The following is a 23,935-nucleotide window of genomic DNA, read 5'->3' as shown; positions in this document are numbered from 1 at the left end:
GCAATTTTTAAGTATGGAAAGATCAGACACAATTTCTGATGAATAATAAGTAAAATAATGATGACTATTACAGTCAGACTGAAGGAATTCTAATATTGTGCTAATATTACATAAAGTAAAGGCTGCCTTTATGTAATATTGTGCTAATATTACATAAAGTAAAGGCTGCCTTTATGTATTGGGCTTGTGTGGCAAGGTTTTGGTAGCAGGGGGGCGACAGGGGTGGATTCTGTGAGAAGCTGCTAAAAGCTTCCCCCATGTCCAGTGGAGTCAAAGCCAGCCGGCTCTAAGACAGACCCGCTGCTGGCCAAGGCCGAGCCCATCAGCGATGGTGGCAACACATCTGTGATAACATATTTAAGAAGGGAAAAAAAGTTGCTGGGGCACAGAAACTGCAGAGAGACGAGTGAGAACACGTAAGAGAAACGACTCTGCAGACCCCAAGGTCAGTGAAGAAGAAGGGGGAGGAGATGCTCCAGGTGCCAGGGCAGAGATTCCCCTGCAGCCTGTGGGGAAGACCATGGTGAGGCAGGCTGTGCCCCTGGAGCCCAGGGAGGTCCATGGTGGAGCAGATCTCCACCTGCAGTCCGGAGAGGACCCCACGCCGGAGCAGGGGGATGCCCGAAGGAGGCTGTGACACCATGGCAAGCCTGCACTGGAGCAGGCTCCTGGCAGGAGCTGTGGCCCCGTGGAGAGAAGAGCCCACGCTGGAGCAGTTTTCTGGCAGGACTTGTGACCCTGTGGGGGACCCACGCTGGAGCAGTCTGTGCCTGAAGGACTGCAGCCCGTGGGAGGGACCCACACTGGAGCAGGTCGTGAAGGACTGCAGCCCGTGGGAAGGACCCACGACGGAGAAGTTCATGGAGGACTGTCTCCCGTGGAAGGGACCCCACACTGGAGCAGGGGGAGAGTGAGGAGTCCTCCCCCTGAGGAGGAAGGAGCAGCAGAGACAATGTATGGCAAGTTGACCCCAACCCCCATTCCCTGTCCCCCTGTGCCACTGGGAGGAAGGAGGTGGAGAAAATTGGGAGTGGAAACGAGGCGGGAAGAAGAGAGGGGTGGGAGGAAGGTGTTTTAAGATATGGTTTTATTTCTCATTACCCTATTCTGGTTTGATTGGAAATAAATTAAATTAAATTTCCCCAAGCCAAGCCTATTTTGCCCGTGATGGTAACTAGTGAGTGATCTCTCCCTGTCCTTATCTTGACCCACAAGCCCTTTGTTATATTTTCTCTCCCCTGTCCAGCTGAGGCAGGGAGTGATAGAGCGGCTTGGTGGGACACCCCAGCCGGGGTCAGCCCACCACACTTCACTATACAAAGGCAGAGCAAAGCCAAGACTTTTTTTATACTTCATAAATGAAGGAAAGATAATTGTCTCCCTAGCAAAAGATAACCGTTAATTAAATTATAGATTATATACAGAATTATATAATTATATACAGAAATGCATGTCGAACTGTGAAAAAATACTGAAGTATTAACCTGTAAAACCCACCTTTTTGTCAGAAACTCTACTTCAGCTTTTATTAACTCAAAGAAAAACTTCAATAATGTTTTGTGAACTATCCTCTGTTCATCTCCTCTCCCTGAAACTGAGACTGCATGACAAACGTTTTTGCAATAAAGGCAAGACCTGAAAAATAAACACCGAAAAATCCATTTGTATGACAGAAATCACAGTCGGATGTATTGGCAAAAGAGTCAGCTTTGACTTTTGACAATTTTGACAAGGAAATACCTTGCTCCCCAGCAACACTCATAATTTTAAAACCTAACTTTCTGGTTTTAATTTTTTTAAAAAAATACAGCTTTAACATGTTTGTGACTGTAATACAGTGTAATTTTGTATTACAGTGTAAACTAAATGATATAACCATATTTTTCTGTCTCTACTTGAGGTACTGTACAATTACTGAATTTAACAGAATTTCTTTAAAATCCTTTAATTAGAAGGTAGTCTTGTAATATCTTACAGATATTGTAAAATCGTACAAACCTTAGTTCAGCTAACAGTTCACACATACTATTTGAGAGGACTACAGTTTGTGATCAAGCCATATGATTGTCTATCACGATGGAGGTAATTTTGAAGTAAAGTGAGAACACATTTTTTTGGCTAGAATTTTGAGTACTGGAACCACCAGGTATACAACTGCTGGGTATTCACACTCTGCTAGTAAGTACTAAAAGATAAAATACTTCATTTACAAGATAAATTCTCTTCCATTCCCTATGACATGTTCCTAATAAAAACTATTAAATGTCCAATTACAGTGATTCAAGTACAGTGATTCAATGCCCTTCAAGACTATAGACATACTTACAATCATACACATTCATGTATCTGTAATCACGGTTGTATCAAAGTATTTAAATGTTACTTAAGATTTTATGACAGTAATAAGAAGAGGTACAGTTTCTCTTTCAAATTAAACGAAGAATAAATTTCTACTGATGTAAATTACAAAAAATGAGTTCTCAAGCTAAAGCATAGACTACCCAAACAGCTCCTATGTACTGAGTCTTGTATTTGTAGATGTATAGGATATAATCAGACTTCCTGAACAAGATGGCAAAGTTTATGATTAAAATCAAAATATAACATGAAGCTTCATGTTTGGTAAGATAAGATTGGAATTTGCTTTGTAACTGCAGATATGTATGTGCGTCTGTGCTTATATATATACATACACAACAGCAATAGTACGTAACTTATTATAATTTGTGGAAAGCTTAAAAAATAACATAAATAATTTTTAAAAAAGGAAGGAGGACAAGAAAATGTACATTTTTTTCCTTTCCAAAAAAACACCCTTTGCCTGTGAGCTGACACTTAGAGAAACATAAAGTGAAAGGTCCAAATCTGAGTTACAATTCTAGACTTTCACATACAGTTAACTTGTTCTGGTGAAAATGAGACTTCGATACAATAGAATTCCAACTGTCCTCCCCCATCCCTGAGTTTGGAGTAACATAACAACTATTGAATCTAACACCTCATTAAACTTTCCTACCTTACAAGCATCTCTAGCAAGGACCACGTGCCTTTCTTACAGACAGGACACTGAAGAATATCCAAATAATACTTTAACATAGATGGGGACTTCCAAGGAGGATCATGTTGGAGAACAAGGTACAAAACGTGATGAAGTTTAGCATGAAGTATTGCATTGGTATTTTCCTGTAATAAAATGAGAAAATAATATTGGCTCCATACTGGCCAAAGATCCATAATCACTAAGAGTTAATATATTTTCTTTATTCCTTACAATCCCAATTGACTAAATTTAATCAGTGAAGTAACATGCAAAATTCAGAGTTTACAAAAAAAGCAAGGAAACAAGGAGAGCTTGCTCTACTGTGATATTCCAGCTGAATGCACCACTGCTTAGAACAAACCTTCTCAAATGAGCTATCTGTGCCCTACCAAGTTAAAAGAACAGTCATATATGTGCTGTTTTTAAAAGCAAGAAAATTCTGGGTTAATTCTTCCACAATATTTAGAGCACTACATTCATACAGCTTGTAAATAAATACTAGCTTTAAAAAATCCTTCAGTATTGAATCCTTCCCTTTTAAAAATAAACATATTGATGAAGACAAAGTGAAGGGTGAATACATCACTAAAAACCACTAAATACAATGTCAGAAGCAGAGATCATGATACTTCCATTTCTTGCTTTAATATTTATAATACTTTAGTCTTCATTTCTCACCAATAGGACATATTCTAGCAGAGAATGAAGAAGTTGCATGGGAGGTTTACAGTACTTTTGACCAGCAGCAAGTTCTGTGATTACATCAGGAAATAAATACTCTTCCACTAATCCTTCAAGTATATGCCATCTGCCTTTGGACAGGTCAGTACACTTAACCTAGGAAAGAGATATCTTTGTAAGTAAAAGAACAGCTTAATTAAAAAAAAACCTTACAAGAACTGACAGGAAATCTTTAAGTAAAATGTTGGTAATATAGATAGTAGGTTTCAGAATGTGCTTCTCCTCTTAGAAGATCTGAATACATCTACGCTTTTAAAAAACAAATTTCTATTCACACACTCAATAACTTGTCTATAATTTATTCCAGAAAGGTACTCAAAGGAGTGTTAATATTTCCAAAAGTGCAGAGTACAGCCCACAGAATATGGCTAGAGCAGTAAGATAATTAGTACCACTGAACAGCTAAAAATATTAGAGAAAAATGTAAAATCATGAAATACATCATTTACGAGTACACATTGTAAAACCATAAACCATGTAACTGTTTTACCTCCCTAGTTCTCCTATTCCCATATAGCATGTCAGAGAAGCAGCTAATGCTACAGATAGCACAGGTATTGATCCCAGTGGATTTCAAACCTCTGAAGATCTTCTTAATGGCACAGGGCTTCCTTCTTATTCTCTGCCATTCATGACAGGAAAACACTTAACTTTGCAAGCTTTCAGAGGACCCAGAAGGATCTAATGGCTTTCATGAAATGCCGTACCTGCCCTGCAATTTCCCTGTTATTGCCTGTACTCCCAGCCTTCCAAACCTTTACTTCCACAGATTAATGATATGAAAGAGGAGCTATTGAAGATCTCAGCTACATTGCTATTTACATCTTTCCTCTAGTCCAGGTTCAAGCCAAAGCATAGACCAGTTGCAACTATATTGCTAACTGAAGTACAGCTTCCCTCTGCCTGACAACTTCTGCTTTGAAATCCAGCTATTTTGTTTGATCACACAGCCTGAGGCTCTGGCAAATTCAAAGAAACTGGGATAGGGAGTCACAACTGAGAGCAGCAGAGTCAGGAAGATCACTGACTGGACTGCTAGGAATTAAACAGTTACATAAATTTATTGTTGCTTTAGTCCCTGACAACTTGTAGACTTCATGATCTCTGCCAAAAAACTTGGCTCCTAATGTACATTAGCTAAAGCTACTCAAGATATCCTACCAATTGTTTTAAAATTAGTTTAAAATTTAACACAGACTTTGAGTTCAATTGTGGTTTTGAGGTCTACGGAGTACACTGCTATTGGCAAGATAGTTTCCAAAGATGTTTCAGTAATAAAAGAAAAACATTAGGAGCTCAGGTCAAACCTGAAAAAACTCTGAAAGAAATTATAATCATAATTAAATCACAGCTAAAGTCTCAGTCAATGAGCTCCACCTTAGCATTAGATATTTAGTTTCTCTGCAAATGTTTCATTTCTCAGATTCCTAATGTATTCCCTTGTTACATTAACAATAAAGCAAGCTGCTCATCTAGACAATTTTCTTTTAATCAAGTCTTTGTGCATCTGGCATTTGCAACTCACATTTATTTCAATTTTCTCATTCATATATGCACTATTAAAATCTTCACATTATTTCTTTTGGAAATAATGGTTGCATTCATACTTTTGTAATGTTAATTATATGCAAACAGCACATCTAAAGAGCAATCATAAACTGTTTAATGGCAGTCAAAGAACAACTTCTCTGTTGCCTGGATTTAAGATGTGTGAAGATGACTCAGTATATTGTGCATGTACAAGCATGTTTCTACTGGTGATCGTACCAGCATCCGTCTTTTTATATTGTGATTGAAACTTGTATCTCTTGAAAATTCTGATACTAGAAGAAACAGGAACATTGATGCATTATTTGGAAAGTACGCTGAAACAAAGCTGTTTTGGGAGAGGATAAGGCCTTTTGAATTACGTTCAAGATAAGGAGAAACTGGAGAACCAGTTTTCAGCTTATTTGTAAGGGGTAAGTAAGGATGATAGAAAAATGAGGTGATGAACTTTTTTCAGTATCAGGAGACACCTATTGCAGGGCCTTAATATCAGTAAACTGTACAAAACTGCATTGGCTCGCATTCTGATGAGGAACTAGCAGTCTCTTGTGATGCACTGCTGGTACAACCATTAAAACTTTGAGCAGAAACAAATGAAAAATGAAGGTCCACAGACAGTAAGTTCTGTTTATATAGCATAATGTGGAAGAGAAGCTGACAAAAGAGAAATAAATATTTTAGGGAAGATGCTAGATAGTTGAGTTAAGCCTTCCTAGGAGATGCAAAGAGAGATGACTGAATATAGTATGTAGTTCTAATCTGTTAATTTAGTTTGTAGGTTTTATTTTACTTCACTAGTATTATTGGAAATGTTTATTAGACGTGTCTTTAAAAGTCATAAATATACTGCCTATAAAAGTCCCATATCAGATGCAAATGCTAGCAATGGATATTTCACAAAGCAACAAAAGACAGCGGCAGGGCATGCATAAGAAAGTATTAGAATTAGGCTTAACATTTCCTAACAAAAAATTGTATTACGAGTACAGAATAACAATTTCAGCTTACAAGTGTTAAGAAAGCTAAAGGTTTTTTTCAAACGAATTAAATAAACTAAGCGTCAACATTAAATTTCAACGCAAATCTCTTCACTAACAAAAATGCACACAGCATTTTGCCCATTAATGGTAGTGTTGGACAATGACAAAGGCATTTTAGTGCTCATGTTTTAAATATATTTTTCTCCTCCTTTCCTTATTGTGTCACTAGAAGAAATCAGATAAAAAGAAATTTCTGTGAAGCCTGAGAGCTCATTTCGTCAGACTGGAACCTCATTTATATATCAAGTAACTATTTATGTAGTAAGGCTCATGAAGATACCAAATCTTCACCTACCAAGAAATACAGGAAGCTAATAGATCATAGAATTATAGAATGGTTTGGGTTGGAAGGGACCTTAAAGATCATCTAGTTCCAGCCCCCCTGCCATAGGCAGGGACACCTTCCACTAGACCAGTTTGCTCGAAGCCCCATCCAACCTGGCCTTGATATTCTTTAAGTGTTTCCCATTTTAACTTTTAAGTAACACAAATTACCATATAAAGTATAGTAGCTTATAGTTACTATGTATAATGCTTTTTAAGTACTAAGAGGTAATGCTTCAACATTATTTAAAGATTTATTCTTAGTAGTATAGCTAGAAAAGGGAAAATTTTGAAAGTATTTGTTTACTTAAGATGTAACAACGACTTAATAAAACCTGTTGCTGACCTGTACCTGATTTATGGCGTATATTTGGCTTAATGGGAAGAAAAATGAGATATTAACTAAATAGTATAAAAAAAGAAATTAAGTCAAAGTCATTATGAAAACTGGACTGGAAAAGATAATGTATTCTACTTGCAATCTGTGCTTCAGTAGACTCTGAAACCCGCATGATGATGTTTAAGGCTTATGGTGTAAGAACAACTACTGTTTCCTCCTATGGTGAGACAATTTTTAGCTGAAGTCTGTCCCTACTAGCAGAAACAGGTAAGCACTACAAGAAGTTTCTGTTTATCGCTACTGCATAAATACAGTGCTTGAATAATTTAAGATGCTCTGAATCATGTTAGGGCATTTTTGCTTCTTTTCTTTTAACATTAACTGGTAAAGTTCTCTTAACCAGCAGGATTAAAGAGTTTCTTTGTAATAGAGGGGACAGTACTGGAAGTATTGTAAGAACGAACGACATTCAACAATATACCAACAATGCTCTATAACTCTCAATAATTTTATTAGTTTTGGATAAGAAATATTTGAAAATGTTTCTTCTGTAACTAATTTCACTATGAAAATATGTTTGCCTAACTTAGTAATAAAATTCCATATATGCAACATGCCCTCTCTGTGAGAATCCTTACCTCTGGATTGCATTTATTCAGCTGGTCTTTTTGAGCAAACCTGTGCTTAACAGCCTGTAAAACAGGATAAAGTCAACCTGCACACTGGATACCAATAAACATATTCAATAAATACTGTATAAACCCCCCCCAAATGGCAACTTTGGTTAAACACTGTTCAAGCAAAACATTCAACGTAGCAATCTATTTATATTTTTTAGCAGTTGGATGGCAAAATTGTGAAACAGAGAATTAGTGACGTAAAAGGAAAATGATATAGGCAATTTTTCTCCCCATTTTTCCTATTATTGTCTGCTGCTTCTTTATGTGGTTGCTATGTAAGGACAGTTTTACTAGATTTGGTCCACTTAACCACATCGAAAAATATTAAGTGTTTTCAGTTTTTCTACGGCAAAATGAAAACTTTGGATTCCTCTTGCAAGTCACCTATAATGTGAAGATATGGCAGTCAGTGCAAAAATGTATTACTATTATTGCTATCTTTAGTTATGACCTGGTGTTACATTCTTACTAATACATGTGTCATGATTTCAGCTGGGATAGAGTTATTTTTCTTCCTAGTAGCTGGCATAGTGCTATGTTCTGGATTTAGGATGAGAAGAATGTTGATAACACACTGATGTTTTCAGTCGTTGCTAAGTAGTGTTTAGACTAAGTCAAAGATTTTTCAGCTTCTCATGTGCAGCCAGAAAGAAGGCTGAAGGGGCACAAGAAGTTGGGAGGGGACACAGCCAGGGCAGCTGAGCCAAACTGGCCAAAGGGGTATTCCATACCATGTGACAACATGCCCAGTATATAAACTGGGGGGAGTTGGTCTGGGGGGATTGCTGCTCTGGAACTAATTGGGCATTGGTTGGCAAGTGGTGAGCAATTGCATTGTGCATCACTTGTTTTGTATATTCTAATTCTTCTATTACATTATCTTCCTTTTCTGTCTTTTCAAACCATTTTTATCTCTTAACACAAGTTTTCTTTTTTTTTCCGATTCCCTCCCCCATCCCACTGGGTGGGGGGAGCGACCAAGCGGCTGGGTGGTGCTCAGTTAGTGGCTGGGGTTAAGCCATGACAACATATTACGAAAAAGGTCTTTTAGGAGACATTGTCTTTAGGATTACGATTACTCTATCTGCATGTAATTACATAATAGTTTAAAGGAAAGACAATCTGCTAAGAAGTGCACTTGTGTGTAGTATATGTGAAAAGTCAGCAACACATTTATTTTTTAAGGGTCTGGAAGATATAGCAAATGTCACTGATAAAAGATGTAGCATTTGAAGGTGTATAGATTTAAGCAGCATGAGCCTTCTATTTGTTAATCTTGTGTTTAACCACTGTGTACATTGAGGACTTTAAAACTCTAATTCTGTTGCTACTAAGAACTTACATTAATATACATAGAGGACCTGATTTTGCATTTACAAAATCATACAGTGCTTCATGTAATCAAGCTCCTACAAAAATACTTACACACTATCATCTGCACCACTGTAACTTACAGAGATAATATAGCCTAACTCAAAGTAATTGTTTTTTACAATTTTTTCAATTTACATTACTAATGTAGCACATTTATCAGGATTAGATATGTGACAACATTAAAACAAAGGAGTGCATTTAGCTCTATTTTTTACTTGTAATAAAAAACATTCATGTGAATCAACAAAATACTTGCTCTGAGATATGGTTAGTTTTAATGCTGTGTTAGTGTAATTCAGCTAGGTAACAGCAAAGTCACAGAAAGACTGTAATCCAAAGACATTTTGTTCAACAATATTAGCTACTAATCTTATATATTACGCCAAGAATTCAAGTAGCCCACCATGTCTTCCACACACCCATGCCTACCAATTACCACTACTAAATTATATTTTAACTAATGGTCGATGCAGTAAATATGTGATTACTAAACACTGCAGGTTGAAAAGCATTATTACTATTTCAAAAGATGTTAAAATATCTACTTTACTAGCTCAGTACTGTAATGAAAGATGAATTTAATAATATACAATTTACATTTTATGCTAAGAAAGCATTAACTGATTATTACTTACCGCAGCAAAATACATATGTTTTATAACAGCATTTTTCATTTCAGCAAGTTGTATGTTAGATATGTTTTGGTCTGTTTCTTGTGCAGCCAGGAAATGGTTCATTTGGATATCCTCAGTATTTTGTATTTCATTCTGTGCAGAGCAAAAAAAAAATACTTTTTTTAGTTTCAAAGCTAGTGCTCTAAACCAGCTTTTATGTGCCAAGCCTGTCTATACATTCTACTGCAAACCCTTGTGTGCATATGCATGCTTATGTAATTGTTCAAGGGTCTACATTACATGCCAGATAAACAGCTGGTGGTTTGGAAACAAACCACTGATCTTGTAGGAAGCTATAGCATAGGAATTATCAATGTAAGCTCCCCCGTAATTATTTTTCCTAACTGACTAACTCTGACCCAATCCCTGTGGCTGAAACAAGAGCTGTGTTTCCATAATGGATTCTTTCTTTGGACTTTTCAAAAACTAAAAACAAAGCCCATACCTTTTCAATTAGTCAAAAATGTAGTCTTTTCAGTTCTTGCCTATAAGCATGAACTAAAATAGTAATTTAAAATTTAAAAGTTCTTTTTTTTAAAAAGAATTTATTCTCTAAGCCCACCTATTGTTTCCAGCTATTTCTTCAGCAAAGGGAATGAGGAAGTATTTCTTAACTTGGTTTCCAACTCATTCTGAAAACAGTCTCAGAGAAGCCACAAGTTAATTTTTGTTAGTAAAAAATAACCACAAAAAATATTTAAAAGTTATTTCAGGATATGAGAACAATAAGTTTCAGTAAGAGTTTCAATGTATGCTTTTCATCAAAGATACATGTAGATACAGGTGAATTGTTCCCCTTGGTCACAGTACTGATGGCCATTTTTTATTGGGAGGTGTGAAGGGCTTGGGGTAGCTTGCCTTCTAATTCAAAAACCTAAATCTGATGAATGAATCAAGAATGGGAAATGTGGGAAATAACAGTAGGCAAAAAACCACAGTAGTGCATGTAATGACAAGATGTAAGCCATGAACAGTTTATACATTTAAGTTTTCAAGATAAAGTTTCAAACACCACACATTTCACCCTGTTTTCAAATTTTCCCTTAAATGTATAATTCAAACCAAAAGTATTTGGCATATGCATAGCTGTATTTCTAAACAAATACTGAGCTTGTTGCACATTACAGAAGAGAGTTTAGTATTTTTGGTAACTTGAAAAGAGCTCTAGATAGCTTTAGACAAGTCAGGGATAACGGAACTCTGATGCATTAACTAGTCTTTACTTCTTGTGGCACTTTCTGCATATTATTTTCAACACGCTTCTAAAAATACTTACATTCAAACAATTTATAGTACCATCTGGGCAAAATTTTATGAATTCCAGCACGTATCCAACAAAGCATTTAAGGTCTCTGTTTAAGTATGAGACTAGCTCCCTAAAATCATGCATGAGTTTTAATATCTTGAACCAATAAATTTGACACCTTGTAGGATCAAATCATTAATGACAATCCCTTAGAGTATTTTAACACTAGAGTTATGAGGTTGAGATTATAAGAACAGATTCTGAAATATAAAGATGAAGCAAAGAATTGGTTCAAAAAAAATCACAGCAAGAATAGTCTGAACATCAGGCAGTTCCACTGGGAAAAAGAATATAAAACTGTTTTGCTGAATTCAGCATCTGGACATATATGTGGGTGTTTAGAGGAAGAAGGGAGGTATTTATTTTTGCTAGAAACAGCAAACAACAGGACTACAAATTTACAAAGTTGGAATGTTCTAATGAATTATGTGCCAAGTACTTCTGGGAGGGAGAGAAAACAGCGTGTCCGTAACATTATTTGATAAAGCCTAATACATTTGGACAAGTGCTGCGATTTGATTGCCTATGTTTTATTCTTTTCCTTTTAAGAGACTAGGAGTCTTAGCAGTTTTCTGAGTTCTTTAGATGCATTTAAATAGAAAGCTAATGCTCTCTTGGCCTCTGAGGTGAGTTACTTTAATGAAATCTAAGAAAAAAAAAGATACATGCAAGTTAATGGACTGGTTAAGATGGAAACCTGTTATCACACCTGGGAGGAATCCAGGGTGCATAGCAAGAAACACTTTATTCTCATAGTGATCAATAAAAGGTGAGGTAGCCATAAAAACTTGACACTCATTCCTCTATTAAATGTAAATGTCTATCTTAGCTGAAAGGTGTAATAGAGAACAGTTTCCCTGAACAAGTTTCATTAAGAGAGTAAGCACTAGACTGAGATCCCATGTTGACGTGTTTTATTCATGGTGTAAACATTAAGACCTTTCAGGCCTCTTCTCACCCTTTTGTAACATCTTTACTGCTCATTAGAACAGGGAGAGCAAAGTATATGCTTTGATCTTGTGCTGGTTTTTGCTGGGACAGGGTTAATTTTCTTCCCAGTAGTTAGTATGGGGCTATGTTTTGGATTTGTGCTGGAAAGAGGATTGTTAACACAGAGATGTGTTAGTTATTGCTGAGCAGTGCTTGCACAGAGACAAGGCCTTTGCTGCTTCTCCCCCCACCCCACCAGCGAGCAGGCTGGGGGGGCACAAGGAGTTGGGAGGGGACACAGCCAGGACAGCTGACCCCGACTGACCCAAGGGATATCCCATGCCATAGGACATCATGCTCAGCATAGAAAGCTGGGGAAGAAGAAGAAGGAAGGGGGACGTTCGGAGTGATGGAGTTTGTCTTTCCAAGTCATGGTTAGGCATGATGGAGCCCTGCTTTCCTGGAGATGGCTGAACACCTGCCTGCCGATGGGACGATGGGAAGTGCTGAGTGAATTCCTTGTTTTGCTTTGCTTGCATGTCCGACTTTTGTTTTCCCTATTAAACTGTCTTTATCTCAACCCATGAGTTTTCTCACTGTTACTACCCTTCCAATTCTCTCCCCAGTCCCACCACAGGGGAGTGAGCAGGCGGCTATGTGGGGCTTAGTTGCTAGCTGTGGTTAAACCATGACAGATCTGAAGAATCCAAAGGATTTTCAAATGAAGTAGGTTGTTTCTCAGAACAAAACACAGTTTTAGCTCCTACTTGCTTGCAAAGGTAGTATTTTCAATTAGCAGTTGACTAAAATTATGCCACAGTCTGAGGAGTTAGCAGACTAAAAGAATCTCCTGAGGCTCTTGAGTAGTTCCCAGGTCAAAATCCTAAGAAGTTCTGAACAGTGCATCTGGTAAGCAAACCACTATAAATCATGAGGCATCTCTCCCTCTCTCAAGGGAAACGGTAAGAAAAAATTCTAGTTCTAGTGAATTCTGCACGTACAAGAAAATTCACTGAACAGTGGAACGTCCTCTCACAGTTCAGATGGAAAGCTGGAAGAGAAACAAGCTGCTTTTCTTGCTCTGCCTTATCTTTTGCATCACTGTAAATTTAACTCCTGATCCAATTTTGGAGCTGAATGGGAAACCCAACACTCTGAACCATTTGATACTGCACTGCTGGATGCTTCATCTGGCTTAGCTCCATCTCTCTGGAATGATGATTTTTAGTGTAGCTTCTCTCTTCAAATGAGGTCCATCCAGGTCCTCAATTCTTAGTGGATCTGATGATGTACTTTCTCGTGTTCTAGTTTAGTTAACAGAAGAAAGCTATTACAGGGACTTTGGAGAATCCTCTTCTACTAACCAAGAAATACAGAGCTTGCCTTCTCAAGAATTTACCACTTTTGACTAGTAAAAGAGAAACAAGTTCTGTCATGAATGGCAACAGGTTTTCTAACATGGGAAGACACAAAGTTGCATCTAGTCTTTGCACATGTGAGCATCATGTGATTTGAGTTGTAAGGACTCATTAACTTTTCTGGAATGCCGACAATTACGTCCCTTCTGACTCCATGGATCAGAGTTCTGCAAATGGAGAAGCATTACAGTATATAAACTCTTGGTATATGAGACATTCTTAACAAGTCCTCTTGGCATGCTAATCTATTCTCATAGAGTTGCTGGTTGCTTACAGAAACCTTTCGTTTAATTTTGTCTACAATTATGGAATGATCTTTCTACAGTAATGGAGAGTTAAAGGTATGCTCAGATAGAAGTTCATACACCTATTTTAGGAAATTACAATTCTTGGAGCGTCAAGCTCAGTGCCTTGATTGAAAAGGGAATATAGGTGACCAGCTTACATTAGATCCCTAGCACAGAAATAGCCTAGGTGAATTTTCCCTGCCTGGCATACCGTTCCCTTACAAAACTCACGCTGCAACCACCCGTTCTTCCCAGCCATGAAGGATGGCTAGCAAACTGGATTTGGAGTTAAGAATCTGAATTTTAACAAAATAATCTACAGACTTTTACCACAGTCTACCTATAGCGTTATGAAAAAAAAAAATAGAATAATTCAGTTAACTTCTTTTGTCAACTGACTTCACGTTACACTGATCTTGAAGCATGGAGGCAACACTGCAATACTGTCAAACCCAGTAAAATATATATATATATTCCCATACGCAGGTAGACAGATAGATGCGATACCTACACACCTTTGAAATCCTTATCAAAATGAAGATAATATAAATGAAAAATAATTAACTTCTTTCTTGGTATTTTGTGAATAACTGTTTAGTTGATGGTCAACTATGCAGGAGCTTCCTCCTGCAGTCTAATTTTTCCAGTAATAGTAGCACAAAGCAGGAGCCAAGGAAGAACATGAAAAGGAAGAAGAAATAATGTATGCTCCCTTGGTGTTGTTTCTTCTGATCTGGAACAAAACACTGTTTTTGGAAAGACAATTTTTCTATTACAGAATCACAGAATGGCTGAAGTTGGAAGGGATGTCTGGAGATCATCACCAAATCCCCAGCCCAAGAAGGGCCACCTAGAGCCAGTTGCTCAGGACCATGCCTGGACAGCTTCTGAATATTGCCAAGGATGGAGACTCTACAGCCTCTTTGGGCAACCTGTTCTAGTGCCCCATCACTCTCACAGTAAAAAAAACAACCCCCCCCCCAAAAACAACTGTTTCCGGACTTTCAGACAGAACCTCCCGTGCTTCAGTTTGTGCCCACTGCCTCTTGTCCTGTCACAGGGCACCACTAACAAAAGCCTCTCTCTGTCTTCTTTGCACCCTCCCTTCAGGTATTTATATACATTCATGAGCCTTCTCTTCTCTTGGATAAACAGTCCTAGAATGAGAAAGTTGTGTTACCTTTAATCAAATTACAAAACATTCAGGCCGATCATATTCCCCTCTATTATTAATGTCACATTATTCACAGTAATAAGTAAACCTGATATAAATAGCTAACAATGACAATGAAAAACTAATTTTAGATATGTTTTTTAATTTACTTACCTCAAAAAGGTAATCTCCTATATATTGCAAAGGGTAGTACGGAGCTTCAGAGAGACATTTTTTGTTTTGCATAGGAAAAATTTTATTATTGATGAATATGTGAGTTATAGTGCACTCTTCGTTTTGAGATGAACATATGGTTGCCCTTCCAGCTTGAAGAACTCTGAATAAACATATTTGGAAAGATGTATTTACTGCATTACGTTAATACTGCCTAAAGCTAAATTATAATTCACAAACTACAAGCATGCAAGTGCAAGAGAATAAGGGTTCTAGATGTATGGCACTGCCGAACCTCATTAGGAGGATAAAAGGGCTCTTAATAGCCTTCAGAAAAGCAAAGAACGCACTTAACACAACATGCTTCTCTTCACAATTTAACACTATTAATTAAAATCAATGTACACCTCCTACATATCTGATAGAAAGCTTTACCCATGCATTTTTTCAAAGATCAAATTTGGTGACAGCAGCTGTAATTTATCGCATTATACCCCCCCCAATGATGATGGTCTTTCAATTAAGTTTTGCAGTAAATTAAGTGGTTTACCAAAAATGGAACACTGCTTTTCTGAACTATAACATGGTATTTTCATAATGCAAATACACTTTTTTTACTTCATTTTGGAGTTAGTTACAGCATTTGGTGCTGTCCAATGTCATACACAGAAAACAGATTTCTCTTTGGGACACCATTACAACTAAGAATTTCCCCAGGAGCAACTTCCAGAATTGTACTGCTGCAACTATTCTTATCTTTTAGAAAAGATGCCAGACAAAAAGATGGTGGAAGAAATAATGTCTCCTGACATGCTGGATATATGTTTTACTTTTCATAATCCAGTTACGTAAAAAGAAAATGGTGCTGGTCTCATAAACTTACCCATCCAACTAAAGGCAGGAAAAGCACAGAAGGGGGAAAAAAGGCACAGCATTTTAAATATTAGAGAAAAATCAATCTTTCCCCAAAGCAATAGTGGCCTTGATGACTGAAAAAAGTACTTGCTGGAGACAAAAAAATATCTACCTTTCACAGTGTTTTCTGACTGAGTAAAAGGATACCCATACTGGTGTAAGGGAAACAGTCAGGAAAAAGAGATTCCTTCCACAAAACTGCCTGTTCACCTGTCTTGCTGATGTAGCTCCTGTTAAAGGTTATTTCCATTGCAAACAGAGAGCTGTGCAAGACAGCATTTCAATAGTGTTATCAAGAAGATCTGCATAAGCAGTTTTTACAGAAAAAGAAACAGCATTTTTCACAAGCATAGCAGGATAAGTGCATCCTTCTACAAGACAGCACATAGTAACCTCTTCCACTCAGCCAAGAAAATAGCATATTTAGAATACCTTCAGCTGGCAAAATCAGAAGATAGTAACTTCAGCTACACCTCACTTCATGAACTGCAGACAGGCATTCTGCAATGCAGCATGCAACCCTGTACCATCATCAACCAGACAAACCGCACTTCCCTTCTTGCCCCGGCATCTGTGGCATGCCCAGACCTGAGTACTCTTAACTAACTGGTATTTCAACAGAGGACGAGAGTAGGACAGTATCTGCTCCTGCAATGAATGTAAAGCTCTAAAACAGTGTCAGGGGATGCTCGCTTTTCCTGCACCAGAAGCAAAAATTACTTACCACGCTCTGTTTGTGATTCACTGTAGTATTTAAACCACGGAATCAAAATATGTAGGAAGAATACAGAGGGCAAAAAAAAAGTAGTCCCAGAATTCTTGCACTTCAGTTGCTTTCCTTTTCTCTGCTTTTCCTTTATACTTTTGCCCTTTCCCTTCTGAACTATCTGTATTTACATCATATCAGAAACATCTCTTCCAGTACAAATTAGGTCTTCAGAACTACAAGAAGCTGTTGCATAGATGCAACACAAAAAACGATCAGGTCAGTCACAGCGTGGTCGACCACCCAAGTGAAATAATGTATCTTGTTCCAGCTACTATTTGCATTTAACATCCACACAAAATAAATGATTAGTCATAAAAAACATAAGCCTATGTATCTTGCCTCATAAATTAAGCTCCTGTAAGCAGTTTACTGAAGATGCAAGCATATGCGGATGCGTGTTATTTTTGACACTATACTAAAAGAAAGCAAGAAAAGCAGTGATGTTAAAGATTTAAAGTAATTTCATTATAAAAAGTATAGAAGTATGTTAATGAAAACCGTTCAGAACTTGAAGAGCTGGAGGTCGTTATGGACCAAATTAACTGGGATGGAAGAACAAAGATGTGTTCAACCATACAATTAAGTGTTCCACCGTTCATTATTTAAGCTTTAAGACATATCCTCCTACCTTCTAATAGACGCCATTCTTTTATCACCTTCCTTAACAGGGAGGACAACTTTCCATCTGTGGAAGGCCCCTGGAGCACTAGAGCATGTCAGCTCTTCACGCCATCTTTTAGGTGCAGATTGCATTTGAGGTGAATAATGGGTGTCTTTTTCAATTTCATATCCCCATTCGTACGTTGTTTCATCAAGCCATCTGCCACTTTCGGCACTATTAATTATGTACTCCTTAGTTAGTATCCACTTTCCTAAAAAGCAAATGAACTGTCAACCACAAAAGATTTTTTGTGCAGACAAATGGCAATCAACTGAAGATCTAATATAAAATTAACTTCAACCTTTCTTGTGCAAATAAAAGCTGGAATTATAAGTACCATTTTAAAAACTTCTTCCTACTACAAGAGTTCTCCTCTTCACACTTTAGAATCAGAAATCTCACAATACCACTGAAAATTATCATTTTGTTTTCTTTTAACGATGAAGTACGTTTTTACCCTTCCTAGATAAAATACTTGTCTATGTCCTCAAAATCTGCAAATGGAACTTTTCAGCTTCCCAGATTTTGTTCTTATGACTTCCACAGAACCATGCTTAACCCTTTATTTTTAATATAATTTGACACTTTTACAAATGTACTAAAACATCGTGAAATGAAGAAATATTTTACCACCAGTGATTAAAAAGAGGAACGAAGGGCTTAGCATGTAAGCTGTTTCTTTTATATATTCTTAATATTACTTGCACTGCAACTGTAGTGAATACCAATATTAGGGGGATACGGTTTTAGACTTTTGTCTTTCCCCTTTCTTCTTTTCACATCCTTTTCTCTCATCCCTTGGCTCCACCTCCTCCACCTTTCCTCTTTCATCTTCTGTATGTATGCTTTTGATACTGTATGTAATGATCTTCCTCTTTTTCTCTGTCTCTCTCTTCTTACAGGTTCAGGTCAAGAGCCGTGGTTAGTACCCTGCTCCTGTATTGAAACACTACCTACAGAAGATACTGTAAGAGAGATTGACTTGAATTGTGTGAACCTAATTGGCTTCACAGAACAGCAGGGTTGACTGGCAAAATGTCTCAGTGCAGGAGCACAGATGGTACTTCTACATAACCTAGCATAGGTACCAGTAGACTTACGAGTGGAAAAGCTATGTTGTGCACAACCTGAAATGAAAGTGTTTTTAACATATGAAGTTTCCAACTCAAAAGTTCTGTAAGCTAGAAGTCCATGAAGGTTGGCATCCTTGTTAGTATTTCTGTTCACCTCTAGGGAGTTCTAGATGGGTTTAAACATGATCTTTTACACTTACTTGGGAAAAACTGCAGTAGGAATGAACACACTCTCTCTGCCATCAAGGGCAGCAGCAATGATTATGCAAAAATAGCACCTTGTCCTGCTTTTGGCTGGGGTAGAGTTTTCTTCTTAGTAGCCGGTACAGTGTGTTTTGGATTTAGCATGAGAATGTTTATAGCACACTGATGTTTTAGTTATTGCTAAGTAGCGCTTATTCTAAGTTAAGCATTTCTCAGTCTCCCATGCTCTGCCAGCAAGCAGGTGCACAAATGAGAAGCTGGGCAGAAGCATGGCCAGGACAACTGACCCGAAGTAGCCAAAGGAATATTCCATACCATAGAATGGCATGCTCAGTATATAAACTGTGGGCGGTTGGCTGGGGTGGGGGCGGATCACTGCTCAGGCATCGGTCAGTGGGTGGTGAGCAATTGCATTGTGCATCACTTGTCTTTTCTTGGGTTTTTTTTTTTTTTTTTTTTCCCCTTTGTTATTTTATTATATTCATTACAATTTTTATATTTTTATTATTGTTAGTATTACATTTTATTTTACTTTAGTTAGTAAACCGTTCTTATCTAATCCCATGAGTTTTCCTTTTTTTTTTTTTTTCTGATTCTCCTCCTCATGCCGTGGCGGGGGAGGGTAGCGAGCAAGCGGCTGTGTGGTGCCTAGCTGCTGGCTGGGCTTAAAACCACAACACACCTCTTCCATGATAAAAAGTACCAGATAGCATCGGGGAAGATTTGCAAGTATAGAAACATGACAGAGTTTTGCATTGCCATGTGGACACTACATATACCGTTTCCACACAGTTGAAGAAAACTTCTCCAGATGATTTAAACACCGAAAAATAAGAAAACGTTAACTCAGAGGTTTATCATAGTTAAAGTGAAGTGCTATGCCACAAATCTATCTGCATTTTGACATTGTTTCACTCACGGAAGCGTTTGGTGTATGTCCTTTTTGATTAGAGTGTGATCAGAACTTTACATTAGTACAAGGAGACACGTTTGTGTATATATATATATACATACTCTCACACATACCCCCCTACATTATTAGCAGCAACAGATGACTGAAAATGCCTAGTAGTATGTTATGTAAGTACAACTATGAAATCAAGACATTCACATATATCTTTAAACCCAAATCCACATTTAGTTATTTCTGTCTGTTATGTCTTAGATTTAAGATTATCCATCCTAAAAATAGCTTTAACACTTTGGTAGAATATGGTATAGAGAAAATAAAGATCACGTTTAATCAGTTAATAAATCAACATTGTGAAATCTTATAACTCCACAAGATTTTCTAAGCTCATCATAAAATCCTTCCAGGTAATCTGCTATAAAGAAATCTCAAAATACAGAATTCTCATTCTAAAAGCATTTTAGTTGCTTATGTATGTGATTTCAGCATTGGGCCTTACTGTTGTGGTTTAACCCCAGCCAGCAACTAAGCACCACGCAGCCGCTCGCCCACTCCCCCCCACCCAGTGGGATGGGGGAGAGAATCGGAAGGAAAAAGGTAAAACTCGTGGGTTGAGATAAGAGCAGTTTAATAGAACAGAAAGGAAGAAATTAATAATGATAATAATAACAATAATAAAATTACAATAATAATAATAAAAGGATTGGAATATACAAAGCAAGGGACGCACTCGCCAACCGATGCCCAGTCAGTTCCCAAGTGGCAATCTGCACCCCCCAGACCAACTCCCCCCAGTTTATATACTGGGCACAACGTCACATGGTATGGAATACCCCTTTGGCCAGCTTGGCTCAGCTGCCCTGGCTGTGTCCCCTCCCAACTTCTTGTGCCCCTCCAGCCTTCTTGCTGGCTGGGCATGAGAAGCTGAAAAATCTTTGACTTAGTCTAAACACTACTTAGCAACAACTGAAAACATCAGTGTGTTACTAACTTTATTCTCATCCTAAATCCAGAACATAGCACTATGCCAGCTACTAGGAAGAAAATTAACTCTATCCCAGCTGAAACCAGGACACTTAGGTAAAAGAAAAGCAAGAGGAAAGACTAGAGGCTTGTCTCAGAATGGCAAAAGCCTGGAATTTTCTCTTGCAGCATAAACAGGAACTTACAGGCAGTGACCTTTACCAGTGGATTTTGTGTGTGAATTTTGTGTCAAATATCCATGCTGACTGCAGGTGTCCATACTCTCTCTCTGCCCCCTTTTCAAGTGGTCCATTTTTTATGGGTCCATAAGCACCCATATCATTTGGGTGTGACTTCGTGACCTAACTAATATATAACAAAGCTTTCTATGTGGGAACAGATGCAGATAAAATAAAGCAAGATGGCAGGAATATAATTTAGGAAAATATCCAAACCAAAGAGAAGTAAATTAGAACTTCAACATAATACTATGTTAAAAATCTAGGTTAATGAAACAAGAAGAACAAAGGTTCATAAGACAGTTCATTCACGAAATAAAACCAGCTAACTAGAAGCCTTTTAAGGGTCCTTTCCAGTCCTATGTTATGGTCCTATGACATTTTACAGCAAATCTTTTACTCACCTGCAGCACAGGCAGCTGAGAACTTTTCACTCCTGCACAGCTTTTTTGCTATAAGATGTGTACAGTTTCTGTATTTCTAATAAAACAAGAACAACACAACACAGTTTATCACCGGAAACGGTTTAACTTTCTTGGCTATTTATACACAACTGTAAACTACTGCGCAGACCGTTCCTTTAGGGCTCGCGTTTTTTTCTTTCTGCCCTAACCATCGGGTGCTTTGGTGAACAATACCTTACTATCTAAAAAAACACAGTCCAGTTTGAACAGCCATTTGAGCAGTGCCTTCTTCTCTTCTTTCTTAAATCCAGTTAACTGGATTACCCGTTTCTGGCCGCCGCTTGCCATCTGTTGAAAGAAAAACCAAAGGAGAAGGAGACATGAACACAGAAAACACACACCGCGAAGCGTTGCTTGAGATTTTACTAGCGCTTCCTACTTGTTTTCCGAGAAAAAAAAAAAAAGGGGGGGGGGGGGGAACAACACACCGCGAGGAACCCACGCTACCCGCCTCTGAAGCCGCCACTGCCTGCCACAGCTCGGACACCCTAAAAGGCGGTAACGGGGTAGGCCAGAGACACACCCCCCCCCCCCCGAACTGCGGCCTGCAACGGGCCGAGCCCCCCCCGCCCCGGTACCTGGGGGTGGGCACCGCACAACCCGCCCGCCCGCAGGCGGGAGGCTGCGCCGTCCCAGCCTCCGCCCCGCTGCCAAGCGGACACCGGCGGGTGCGGGGGGGGGGGCTTCCCACCGCCTCCCGTGAGGGAAAGCCGCCCCCCCAACCCCTCTCGGCGGAGGCTCCCCCCTCAGGAAAGCGCCACAGAGGTGCGGAGGGCTCACCGACGGTCCCGGGCAGGAGCTGCCGGGAGCGAGCGGCGGGGCGGGGGGGGGAGTCCGCCGGCCCTCACGTACACACGCCGTGGGGGGAGTGGGGGGGTTGGGGGGCGCTTTCTCGCCCGTCGGGCCGTGCCGGGCCGTGCCGGGCGCTGCTCCCCACGCTCGACCCCCGTGGCGTTCCCGCCTTCCCCCGCCCCGCCCCCGGATGTGGCGGCGCGGCCGTTCCGGGCCGTTGTCACTGACGCTCCGCGGTCGCCGGGGCTGTCGTCGCGGAGCGGCTGGGGGGGAAAGCCCGGCCCGGTAAGTGGCCCCGGCGGGGTTGCGTTTCCCCTCCCCTTACCGTACGACCTGGGTCTCGGCGCCGAGCGGGACGGCTCAGGTCAAGTCAAGTCAGGTCAGGTCAAGGCCGAGGCCGCTACCACGGAGCCCCGGCCCTCCCTGCGGCCCACCTCCTCTCCACCGCGGCGACGGGCGGCTTGCGGCGCAGCCGGGTGTCGCGCAGTTACGAGGCTGACCGAGGCGGGGGTGGGCGCCCGCCCCTGCGGCGGGAGGGCGGTGCCGCCGCCCCTCTGAGGGGGCCCCGCTGGAGCGGCGGAGGAGGCGGCCCGGCTTCGCGCCTCAGCGCGGGGCGGGAAAGGGAGGGCTTCCCTCAGGCCGAGAGGCCCCGGGTCCTCCGGGAAGGGGTCCTGGCCGTGGCGGGGGGGAAGGCCGGAGGCGAGGTGGGAAAGACGGCGGCGCCGCCTCAGGGTCTGTGCAAATCCCGGTTTCTGTTGCTCAGCAGAGTTAGAAGAGGGGAAGGCGGTCTGGTAGGGCTGTGTGGTGGAAGACGGAAGAGACCTCGCTGAGTAGAGAAGCAGGTGGAGTTGGAGGTGGGTGCGGGTCGAAGTGTCTCCCCACTGGAACGGGCCGGCTGTGAGAGTCAGGAAAGGGGCCAGGGGCGTCTGACCCTCCGTACCTTTTTCTCTGTACCTCGGAGCAACTTTCAGATTCTCTTGCGCCACATGATGGCTGATCCTCGGGGAGGATGACCCGGTACCGCTGCCGCCAGATGATCGAGCCACATATTTCGGTGAAGGGATTCCTGCCCTGCTGATCAAGTGGGTACTGACTCTCCGTTGTGGAAGTCAGTGTTTGATTTTTTTTGAATTACAGAGCAACATAAAAAGGTCAAAATAATATTCAGATTGTACCTCAAGCACTCAATTTAGAAATGTAGAAATGCCAAGATTATGACCGCTTGTGAAACTTTATTTTGGTCCCTTGTGAATTTGAGGGATGACTTTTGACTTGATTCCTGTGTCATGTAATGCAATGAATGGATAGCACACAAGAGATCTCTTAGCGCTTCATAATGAATAAAATTAGCTTTGTAGAACGCTTTCTTTTTTGTTCCTTTTTTATGTGGTTGGAGAGTAGAAGGCACACATCCTGATTCAAGCCAAAACAAGATGATCGGATTGCCTCCTTAGAGAACTGAATGCTACTCTCCTCTTCCATAAAATTCTTATGTGGTAGTGGACAAATCACTCTGTACTCATTGAGGCAGCTGTTTGATTTTTAAGACCTGTAAACTGAGATACGTACAGCAAAACTTTAACAAGTGCTGAGTGTTTGTCGCTGCAGCTTAGATCAGTAGAAGCGATGCTTTGACGTCACCACTGCTACAAAACATAGGTATTCCTGTGGAAATAAAACCAAACCCACCTAGCTCCAGACATCTAAAATTTGGCAGCACATTGGACACTTGGTTTTAAATCTCTCAGAGTTTACCAAATAGCAGAATGGAAAAATAGTTCTGCCAAGGCTCAGATGGGTCTTGTGTTGCTGTTTATAAAGTATTCTGGTACCATTAATGCTTATGGAAGTTTTTTTCCTATCTTCTGTTTCCTTAACACTGCAGCTATATTTTTGTATGCAAGCATGAAGAAGTA

General features: G+C 39.8%; 2 protein-coding genes across 6 annotated transcripts in view; one reads left to right on the top strand and one right to left on the bottom strand.

Moving 5' to 3' along the window:
* SLF1 (SMC5-SMC6 complex localization factor 1) overlaps nt 1-22,579 on the bottom strand; it is a 43,037-nt gene extending 20,458 nt beyond the window's left edge. The window contains exons 1-10 of one of the 3 annotated variants that reach the window (XM_069776153.1): nt 22,345-22,579; nt 21,402-21,515; nt 21,168-21,243; nt 17,342-17,585; nt 15,030-15,192; nt 9,723-9,854; nt 7,672-7,725; nt 3,719-3,877; nt 3,017-3,183; nt 1,498-1,635 (exon numbers count right to left, since the gene is read on the bottom strand). In XM_069776153.1, coding sequence (XP_069632254.1) covers nt 1,498-1,635; nt 3,017-3,183; nt 3,719-3,877; nt 7,672-7,725; nt 9,723-9,854; nt 15,030-15,192; nt 17,342-17,585; nt 21,168-21,243; nt 21,402-21,515 — 1,247 coding nt within the window. In that variant the 5' untranslated portion in view covers nt 22,345-22,579. Of the gene's footprint in view, nt 1-1,497; nt 1,636-3,016; nt 3,184-3,718; nt 3,878-7,671; nt 7,726-9,722; nt 9,855-15,029; nt 15,193-17,341; nt 17,586-21,167; nt 21,244-21,401; nt 21,516-22,007; nt 22,098-22,344 lie in introns of those variants that run through there. The other 2 variants (XM_069776152.1, XM_069776154.1) reach the window with 2 other exon arrangements.
* A 130-nt stretch (nt 22,580-22,709) lies between these two features.
* Nucleotides 22,710-23,935, top strand: part of KIAA0825 (KIAA0825 ortholog) — a 253,898-nt gene continuing 252,672 nt past the window's right edge. For 2 of the 3 annotated variants that reach the window (XR_011323225.1, XM_069776151.1), the window contains exon 1: nt 22,711-23,101. The gene's annotated coding sequence lies outside the window, so the exon portion shown is untranslated. Of the gene's footprint in view, nt 23,102-23,935 lie in introns of all 3 variants that reach the window. The other variant, XR_011323226.1, reaches the window with a different exon arrangement.

The sequence above is a fragment of the Haliaeetus albicilla genome, chromosome Z (assembly GCF_947461875.1).
Source record: "Haliaeetus albicilla chromosome Z, bHalAlb1.1, whole genome shotgun sequence".
NCBI classification, from domain to species: domain Eukaryota; kingdom Metazoa; phylum Chordata; class Aves; order Accipitriformes; family Accipitridae; genus Haliaeetus; species Haliaeetus albicilla.
Note: the sequence above shows the minus strand (reverse complement) of the source record. Positions and strands in the feature narration are given on the sequence as shown.